This window comes from Sparus aurata, chromosome 23 (genome assembly GCF_900880675.1).
Source record: "Sparus aurata chromosome 23, fSpaAur1.1, whole genome shotgun sequence".
Taxonomy (NCBI): domain Eukaryota; kingdom Metazoa; phylum Chordata; class Actinopteri; order Spariformes; family Sparidae; genus Sparus; species Sparus aurata.
Window position 1 is genome coordinate 29,127,274 of NC_044209.1, and position 10,074 is coordinate 29,137,347.

The following is a 10,074-nucleotide window of genomic DNA, read 5'->3' on the forward strand; positions in this document are numbered from 1 at the left end:
AGAGAACATCTTAAAAAAAATAAAACTGCAATCCTGACAGTGGCCACCATGAAAATTTGAAGCAAAGCTGAGCGGCAGGCTCCGTGACCTGACTGGTACCTGACTGGTACCAAGTGACAGTCTCTGAGAAATTTTGCAAAATAACGTCTGAATTCTGAATTGTGAACTGTCATAACTCTTTTTTTCTTATTATATCTCATATTTTATCTAAATATAACATATTACAGTAAACAGTGTGATATTTCATGGAATACACTTTAATATTACCTGTAGTATCAGAGCTCTGCAGTAGAGTTCATAGTTCCCATTCAACCTGAACGCAACATACGTCCAGGTCAGGTGGTGGTTTCTGATTGGCTCTCTGACCGGAAGTGATAAGCGGCTCGGTGCTCTGACAGAATGAAAGTAGTTCCCCTCCTGCAGAGCGAGTTATCATGAGATGACTCTGTGTTCCTCTGAGTTTAGTTACATTTCAGTGGCTGGAGACAAAGTTTGAATGGAACAAAATAAAGTTTTATTAAACACTTTCACGCAGTTTGTTCTGTTCTGTCTCATCGTCCTGACGGCGGAGCAGCTGTCAGATGACGGAGGCGGCTGGTGAGTCTCAGCAATAAACTGACTTCATTTTAAAATATCATGTTTGTGATTTACATGTTTGAACTTTGTTACAAAATCAGTTGCACGACTTGTAAAATGTCGCCTAGCTTAGCCCTGATACCCGCTACTCTGACTGAACCTCACACCAAACTCCATTTAAAATACTGCCACTTTAACGTCCAACTTGTCCAGCACGTCACAGAGGTTTTGGGGGCCGAGATTTAGATAATCTCAGGTGATGAACTTGAATGGGGAATAAATTGCATTTGAACTTAGCCGAAATGTTTATGACCACTGTTCAAGTAATTTGACAAAATGTTTTATGAACTAACTACAACTAAACTCTTCTTCGCTTGACTCTAAATTAAAAAACCGTAAAAGTTAAATGAAGTTTTGTATGGCAGTGATGGAAAGTGACCCCTTGTTCTGATCTTCATGTCTGTGTTCAGGTCGTTGAATTCAGATTTCAGTCTGCAGGATGAAGGTCCCTGTAACATCGACGTGTTGGACAGCTCCTCACTGTCACACCAGCAGTTCATCGAGAGGTAGATGACACGTTTCCAACAGCTGGATGATGAATCCACTGAAAGCTGATCAATAATATCAGGATATTAGATACACTTGTGTTTTTAAAGAGGAAAAAACTCCAGTACAGTGAAGTGATGTTCAGTTTATCAGCTATTCTGAAATGTATTGATGAAAAATAATGAAATATTTCTCCTCAAGGTTGGTTGAGGCTGAAAACAGCTAGTGTCACCATGGAAACCATCCACACCACACAGCAACTTAAACATCCAGGCGACAAAATCACTTTAGTATCAGTTAATCCACCGATTCATTTCTCCATTGAACAATTGTTCCATAAAAAGTCCTGAAATGCAAAAAAAAAAGTCACCATATTCATCAAAATTGTTGCCGAGCAACCCGAGTTGCAACGACAAACCAATTAATTGATTATTTAAATTTCCAACTGTCTCCAGCCTCCTAAATGATAGAAATTGCTCCTTTTCTTATTATATTAAAGTATTTTAAATTAAATGTTGATGTATTAAATAGATGAAGTCTAGGACGACACTTTTCACAGTTTTCTGATGTTTATATGACATCATAAGAGTGTTCTTAAAGTATCTACAATAGAGCTGCAACCATTAATTGATCGATTGCTGGATTGTGAATGAATCAACAACTCATTTGATAATCAGATTATCACTCCTTCGATAAACTGATAGTAAACTGAATATCTTGGGGACAAAACAAGACGTTTGAGGAGGCTGATCAACATTTTTCCCCATTTTGTGACATTTTATAGACAAAACAATGGATCAATTATTGGGCAATGAATATAATCAATATGTTGCAGCCTGACCTCGGCAACCACCAACAAAATGAAATCAGAACGGATAAAAGGGAAAATAAAATGATTGTTCTCCGGGACTTTCATTACAATCTGGACAGAGTTTCTTTCGTGTTTCTGTTCATATTCACACTCTGATAAACACACGAGCACGTGAAGTTCACAAGATTTAAAAACCTTTGGTTGGATCTTTGTGTGAGCGTGTGTCGTCTCACAGCTGCTGACCAGGTGTTTCTGTGTGTTCAGGTACGCGTACAGCCGCCCGGTGATCCTCAGAGGTCTGACTGATAACACGGTACGTTACTGGATCAATCATTGACTGCATGTTGAAACACTAACGAGCTGCAGGAAGTCACATAGCTGCGTTTGTGTTGTGAATGTTTTAATTAGTGTGTATGAAGTGAAAACCCGCCCACTGACCCACTGACAGGTGGGGATGATTGACAGGTCTGTGGTGGGTCATCAGATAATTGTGATTATCAGAACAGAGACACATTTTTGTATTTCTAGAATAAAGAAATGAGGTTTTGTATGAAAGAACTAAAGATGAACTCTCTCAAACTGAAGCTGAAAGATCCAAAGTGCTTTTAGAAGACAGAAACAGAACTTTTTCAGAGTGTTATTGTAGAGTTTTGAATTCTGGACTTAAACAAACTGACTTTGTTGTAGAAATTCAGGTCGCTGTGCTCCAGGTGGAGCTTACTAGAAGAATATGGGGACCGGCGGGTTCGGCTCAGCACAGCGAACACTTACTCTTACCAGAAAGGTACGCACGACTAACACTCCCTCTGCTGCGACGGCCTGAGAGGAATCCTGCATGAAGATTAATTATCCACATTTATCTAACGAGCAAACGCTGAGCGACTGTCTGTCATCACTCTGTTTCAGTGGACGTCCCGTTTCAGGAGTACGTGGATATTTTACTGAGGCCTCAGTCTGCAGACGCCCTCGGCAGCGGTGAGACCAATGTTCTGTTCGACCTGATGAGTGAGGAGAGAAGGTGTCCTGGTTTGGTTGTGAAGCTCTTTAATTTGTATTTTTGATTTTGGGCCGAAATTGATTAAACCTGAAAAGTTCTTACTGAAGACGTAAACAACACGTCAAATATTCACGTCTGTCAAAATACTGAAGTAAAGATATTGTGTTGAAATAGTACTTTGTTATGGAATTGGTGATACATTATTTATTTTAATGCTCTGTTGGCTCTGATGCAGAATGTAATCTGTAAAGTAACTAGTAACTAAAGTTAACAGATAAATGTAGTGGAGTAAAAAGTACAATATTTCCCTCCAGAATGTGTTGGAGTGGAAGTATAAAGTGGCAGAAGAGGGAAATACTCAAGTACAAGAACCCCAAAATGGTGAAAGTACGATGCTGGAGTAATTTAATGACTTATTGATTAGGAGAGAAATACAGAACAACAGCAGACGTTTCCCTCCAAATCAAAAGAATTGATCAACAGGAATATGAGAACAACAGACAGACGTGTGAACATGAATGAAAGTGGATCTCTTGTCCTGACAGTTGATGTTATTTTGCTCGTGTCTCTCTCCTGCAGACACGCTGTATTTCTTCGGAGACAACAACTTCACGGAGTGGCAGAGTTTGTTCGATCACTACGAGTCTCCGCCGTATGTCCTGCCGCGCACCAGCGGAGCGTACAGCTTCGGGATCGCAGGTCAGTTCATCAAACAGCTCTGTGAGACTCTGAGAGAGGAACCGGACCGAGAGGAGAACTCTGAGCCGACCTCGGTGTCAGATTCTGCAGAATTTAACTTTTTCTCTCTGAACTTCAGAACTTAAATTTCAGTTTTATCCTGTTTGAGCTGTAAAAAGTTCTGACATCCAAATACGTCATCATGGACGGACAGTGAAGGAGTCAGCTGCAGCTTCACCCTCAGATCTGTTCTGTGTTCAGGTCCAGGAACAGGAGTCCCGTTCCACTGGCACGGGCCCGGTTACTCTGAGGTCATCTACGGACGGAAGGTGAACACCTGACTTTTCTTTCCTTCGTGTCTTTTCCAGAATCTGACAAATGAACACAGATAAACTTGAACGATGTGTTTGTGATCACACAGCGCTGGTTCCTCTACCCGCCTCATCAGGAGCCTCATTTCCATCCGAACCGCACCACCCTGTCCTGGCTGACCGACACCTACCCCCACCTGCCCGTGGAAGAAGCTCCGCTGGAGTGCACCATCAGACCCGGAGAGGTAACTGTTCATCGCTACACAACAACTCAGACGACATGAAAACATCTTGTCTAATCATTTCCTGGATGTTCCTCCATCAGGTGTTGTATTTCCCCGACCGCTGGTGGCACGCCACTCTCAACCTGGACACCAGCGTTTTCATCTCCACCTTCCTCGGCTGAGCTTCACCTGTAGCTCAGAGTTCATCTCATCAGATTCATCAGTTTGTTCCTCTGAGTGACGGCAGGAAAAACTCAAGTGAGACGCAGGAACATTCCAGGTGTTTTAAAATTAAACCATGTTTCATAATGATGATCATTAATAATTAAATACTGTGTATTTTATGATCAAAGAAGCTGAAAGAGACGTTCCTGCTGACCGTCACACACACAGTGACAGATAACAGAACATGTTTTTCTTGTGGGACCAACTGTTGAAGGAAATACATGTGAGAATTATTGATCTGTGTCATGATATTGTTTCATAATCAGTTGAACTGTGTTGACATAATAAAGCACAAAACATCTGATCCAGTCAGTGTTATCTCAGAAATAAAGATGTCTGCCTCCTGGGAAGGATTTCTGTGTTTTCTCCCGACAGATAAAGAGCTGAAGGTCATGAAGCATCATGTGTCTGCTGTTTTTATTTGATGGGATGTGAGCTGATGTCTGAACCACAGCGAGCCTGCAGAGTTATCAGAGTTCATCCTGAGGGGAGCATGAACGTCTGACCCCGTGTCACTGTCACAGCTTTCTGTTGGACGATCCACTGTCCCAGGAATAATTACAGTAAATGATAATAATGTTAGTTTAAGACTATTTTCCGATCTAAAATACTGGAAAGAAAAGGAAACTTGATAATCAGACATTGAAATGTGAAATAAACATGAAAATCCCCAAATCTCTGTTAGGTGAAGGGTGAATATAATATAGTTTATTATTATTGATGTTATTATTATTGTTTCGAATACTTTTTTGTGTTATTCTTTATTTTGTCTTGTGTCATTGTTTATCAATCATGTGGTCAGTTTCCTTCTTTGTTTTTGACTCTCGAGCTACTTGAACAAGTCAATTTCCCCAGTGAGGATCAATAAAGTCTCATTATAAATAAATAAAAAACATGAATTAATACATAAAATGAAAAAACTGATTATCAGATCTGATATTCAGCAGTTCTCCATATGGAGTATTTCTCTGGAGCAAAAAATTCTAAATTTGCCTCCAAACTTAGTGAGTGGAAGAAGAATGTAACATAAATTAAATACAAGTAGAAGTATCTCAGTACATCAGCACAGTTATTGATTGTACCTATTTACATTCCATCACTGCTCATAACAGAGATGATGCTGATAATTGGATGTAATGGAGATAAAATTGTTATTAAATCTGGTTTTTGCTCCAGTTCTCCAGAAAGTTCTCAAACCGACCAGAAACGTCCTCTTGTTACGTCATCACGCCAGGTTGCTAAACATAGATACGTCAAGCGTCAAAGCGAATCAGGAACATTCCCGCTTTGAATCATATCACCTTCAAAATAAGACAAAATCGCGTTGTTTGGTAATTACTTACACGGCTTTTAACGAGACGTTGTTTTATTTTGAAATAGTAAACAGGAAGTAGTATCTGTCATGGCCGCTGTCTTGACGGTGTTGTAGTGAAGCGTCTAGAAACAACCAGACTGAGTCCAGAGGTATAAATCTGCTGCTCTGAGAGCGGAGAGAGCAGCAGACTCAGATCAGAGAGCAACAGAGCAGCTGACGATCCAGAGAGGAAGAAGAAGAACATCATCTTCATCACACTCAACACTCAGCGCTGAACTGTGAGTACAACACTTCAGAAAAGTCGTTTATATGAGAGTTTGATGCTTCAATGTTTGGTAAACTTATTTTGAAGGACTGTAAGTGGAAGAACATTTCACCAAACTCCAAATGAATAACCATCAGATTTAGGTTGCAATGGTCGTCAGTCATGTCAAACAAATTTAAACTAAGAGATTGTGATGTATACAAAAATAATTAACCTCCTCACAAAATTTCGGCATTGAAATAATAACTCATATGATTGTTATTAAGACATGTAGCCACTGATCAGTTAAAGGGACTAGATCGTAAAAATATCAACCTCAGGAAATAGAAATATATCATCTGTAACAAATGTTATAAATTCATTCATACATGTTTTTTTCCTTGAGGTTTTGATACCCAGTTTGATATCCATGCCTATACTGTAACACTTCACCAAACTCCATCTGAATAACTGTCAAATTTAGCCCGCATTTATCGTCAGACCTATCAGACTAATTTAAAGTGACTTTAGTTATCAATAAAAAAATATCATGAATCTCTTCTCAATAATTCGGCAATGAAATAATTGCCCAGATGTTTGACAATGGCACTTAAAGCCACTGTTAACAATTTGCAATGCTGTTAGGTACTACTTTTGAGACAGAGCTCTGTATTTATTTTTATTTTTTTTAAATATGCTCTTACAGAAGCATTAACGGTTGTTGGTATTTAATTTTCTGACATTCCTTTCCGTTTTTTGTCTCCACATCATTAGGACACAAATTCAAACAATCTAGATGGCTCCAGCTAAAGGTGTAGCGATCGGCATCGACCTGGGCACCACCTACTCCTGTGTGGGGGTGTTCCAGCACGGAAAAGTAGAAATCATCGCCAACGACCAGGGCAACAGGACCACCCCCAGCTATGTGGCGTTCACTGACACCGAGAGGCTCATCGGGGATGCGGCCAAGAACCAGGTGGCTCTGAACCCCAGCAACACAGTGTTTGATGCCAAGAGGCTGATTGGAAGAAAGATGGATGATCAGGTGGTTCAGGCTGACATGAAGCACTGGCCCTTCAAGGTGGTCGGAGATGGAGGGAAACCCAAAATTCAGGTGGAGTACAAAGGGGAGGACAAAACCTTCTACCCTGAGGAGATCTCCTCCATGGTCCTGGTGAAGATGAAGGAGATTGCTGAGGCCTACCTCGGCCAGCAGGTGTCCAACGCAGTCATCACAGTCCCAGCGTACTTCAACGACTCCCAGCGGCAGGCGACTAAAGACGCAGGCGTCATCGCGGGACTGAACGTCCTGAGGATCATCAACGAGCCGACTGCAGCCGCCATCGCGTACGGTCTGGACAAAGGCAAGACAGCAGAGCGTAACGTCCTGATCTTTGACCTGGGCGGAGGCACCTTCGACGTGTCCATCCTGACCATCGAGGACGGCATCTTTGAGGTGAAGGCCACAGCTGGAGACACTCACCTGGGCGGAGAAGACTTTGACAACCGCATGGTGAACCACTTTGTGGAGGAATTCAAGAGGAAACACAAGAAGGACATCAGCCACAACAAGAGAGCCTTGAGGAGGCTGCGCACAGCTTGTGAGAGGGCCAAGAGAACCCTGTCGTCCAGCTCCCAGGCAAGCATCGAGATCGACTCCCTGTTTGAGGGCGTGGACTTCTACACCTCCATCACCAGGGCTCGCTTTGAGGAGCTGTGCTCCGACCTGTTCAGGGGAACATTGGAGCCGGTGGAGAAAGCCCTGAGGGACGCCAAAATGGACAAGGCGCAGATCCACGACATCGTCTTGGTCGGAGGCTCCACCCGAATCCCCAAAATCCAGAAACTCCTGCAGGATTTCTTCAACGGCAGGGAGCTCAACAAGAGCATCAACCCAGATGAGGCGGTGGCATACGGTGCCGCAGTCCAGGCCGCCATCCTCACAGGCGATACCTCGGGCAACGTTCAGGACCTGCTGCTGCTGGACGTGGCGCCTCTGTCCCTGGGTATCGAGACCGCTGGAGGAGTCATGACATCCCTGATTAAACGCAACACCACCATCCCCACTAAACAAACACAGGTGTTCACCACCTACTCTGACAACCAGCCCGGGGTCCTCATCCAGGTCTACGAAGGGGAGAGAGCCATGACCAAGGACAACAACCTGCTGGGCAAGTTTGAGCTGACGGGAATCCCACCTGCTCCACGAGGGGTCCCACAGATCGAAGTCACCTTCGACGTGGACGCCAACGGCATCCTGAACGTGTCCGCGGTGGACAAAAGCACCGGCAAAGAGAACAAGATCACCATCACCAACGATAAGGGCCGTCTGAGCAAAGAAGAGATCGAGAGGATGGTGCAGGAAGCCGACAGATACAAAGCTGAGGACGACCTTCAGAGGGAAAAAATTGCTGCCAAGAACTCGCTGGAGTCGTACGCCTTCAACATGAAGAGCAGCGCGCAGGACGACAACCTGAAGGGCAAACTGAGCGAGGAGGAGCAAAAGAAGCTGATTGAGAAGTGTGACGAGACCATCAGCTGGCTGGAGAACAACCAGCTGGCTGATAAAGAGGAGTTCCAACACCGGCAGAAAGAGCTGGAGAAAGTGTGTCAGCCCATCATCAGCAGGTTGTATCAGGGAGGAACGCCTGCAGGCAGCTGTGGAGCGCAGGCAGGAGCCGGCTCCCAGGGGCCCACCATCGAGGAGGTGGACTAAAGTGGCCCTTCATGTGGACTCTGATCACTGGGACTGTTTGGTGTTCACAAGTTTGGTCTTTGGTTTAAATTATTTGTATTTGAATGTAGCCTTTGCAATGATAACCTAATTTTCCTTTGGGGATTAATAAAGTTATCTGTCGATCTAAAGACGTTCCATGTAAAGATTTTTAATCTGTATCACTGCTGCGGTCACTTTTTTTCATCATTGTATTTTATAATAAATGTTCTGATGAGGTAATAAACATTTGGATGATCAGTGCCATGTTAATGTTTTTTTATCTGCATCGCTGGACTTGAAGATAAGAAACATATTTTTGTAGCTGTTTTCATTTTTTCTCTTTTTTCATGCTTTGATTTTTTATTGTTTAATGTTCAAGACATTAAAAGACAAAGTAGAATGTGTCTGATGTGTAAACAGACTTGACGGTAATGAGAGAAACAATAAAACACTGATAGTGGGAGAAGAAAACTGTCCAGATGTTTGTGGGTGTTCTTTCATCGATAATGTTAAGGGTTAGGGTTAAAGATGAACAATCAAGGCTTTTGACAGCTGGCTTGTCTACATGTTTAATACTGTTGTGCTGCTGGACTTCACAATAAAGATGATTGTTTAATAAGTTTTTGTGTCTTTTGGTTTTTTATCTTTATTTTTCACTTGAGTTGGTGATGCATTTAACATTGAGCCATCAGAATTTGACATGAAGAGAAGAGAAAACACTTGATGAGAGTCCATAGTTGTTTCATATATCAAAATAAATATCAACATGTTTTCCAATTCTCCCTGAAGATTGTTTGGCCTTTCCAACAATGATTCTTCTTAATAAACAACAACATGTCAAAATGAATAGATAAATAAAACCCTCTGTAATCCAAGCATTTGTAGATTGTACAAAAAGAGATAAATTATGAACCTCTTGTGAATGTGTTGAATGCTGCCTGCAGTTCACAGAAACACCACTAGATGTCACCATTTCACTACAGATTTGGCAGATTACCTCACTGTCCTTGCTCTATTTCTATTTTTTTATATTTTATTTAAGAAAATATGACACTTAATTTGTTTGTCTCTAGATGTGTATCCTACGGTGACATCACTGAATGTACTGTGACAATAACCATCAACAGACATCCAGGAATAAATGTTAGTGAGTGAACATGAAACTGCTCTCAGGTCAGGATTATATTTTACAGGCGACATGTTATTTTCTTCAGTTGTATCTTAGCTGAGAATAGTTAATTCGAGAAAAAAAAATAGGTTACTATACTGATACATTTTATAACAGTAAGCAGCTGATTGCTGATGTTTGTCCTTTTCTCGTTTTCAATTCAACATTTTCATCATCAACACTGAACATCTTCAGATTACAGAGTTTCTATTCACTGCTGCGCTAAAGATATATGGAGTCCCTGTAAGAATAATCATTAAATC

General features: G+C 41.9%; 2 protein-coding genes across 3 annotated transcripts; both read left to right on the top strand.

Moving 5' to 3' along the window:
- The first annotated feature begins 365 nt into the window (after window positions 1–365).
- On the top strand, window positions 366–4,765 carry jmjd8 (jumonji domain containing 8). The gene is made up of 9 exons (XM_030408493.1): window positions 366–597; window positions 1,047–1,142; window positions 2,198–2,246; window positions 2,621–2,717; window positions 2,840–2,908; window positions 3,510–3,629; window positions 3,870–3,937; window positions 4,030–4,164; window positions 4,245–4,765. The coding sequence occupies exons 1-9, from the start codon at window positions 497–499 to the stop codon at window positions 4,323–4,325; spliced, it is 816 nt and encodes a 271-aa protein (XP_030264353.1). The 5' UTR covers window positions 366–496; the 3' UTR covers window positions 4,326–4,765.
- Window positions 4,766–5,778: 1,013 nt separating this feature from the next.
- Window positions 5,779–9,119, top strand: LOC115576023 (heat shock 70 kDa protein 1). 2 transcript variants are annotated; one of them, XM_030408492.1, is made up of 2 exons: window positions 5,779–5,961; window positions 6,724–9,119. In XM_030408492.1, the coding sequence occupies exon 2, from the start codon at window positions 6,724–6,726 to the stop codon at window positions 8,641–8,643; it is 1,920 nt and encodes a 639-aa protein (XP_030264352.1). In that variant the 5' UTR covers window positions 5,779–5,961; the 3' UTR covers window positions 8,644–9,119. The 2 variants fall into 2 exon arrangements, with proteins under 2 accessions (XP_030264352.1, XP_030264351.1); XM_030408491.1 differs by having other exon boundaries at window positions 5,780–5,961; window positions 6,702–9,119.
- Window positions 9,120–10,074: the final 955 nt, after the last annotated feature.

Excerpts from the sequence above, each read along its gene's own strand:
- jmjd8 (XM_030408493.1), top strand. The coding sequence starts at position 497 with ATGGAACAAAATAAAGTTTTATTAAACACTTTCACGCAGTTTGTTCTG. Across the intron at positions 1,143-2,197 it reads CACCAGCAGTTCATCGAGAG|GTACGCGTACAGCCGCCCGG; the intron begins GTAGATGACACG and ends CTGTGTGTTCAG. Across the intron at positions 2,247-2,620 it reads GAGGTCTGACTGATAACACG|AAATTCAGGTCGCTGTGCTC; the intron begins GTACGTTACTGG and ends ACTTTGTTGTAG.
- LOC115576023 (XM_030408492.1), top strand. The coding sequence starts at position 6,724 with ATGGCTCCAGCTAAAGGTGTAGCGATCGGCATCGACCTGGGCACCACC.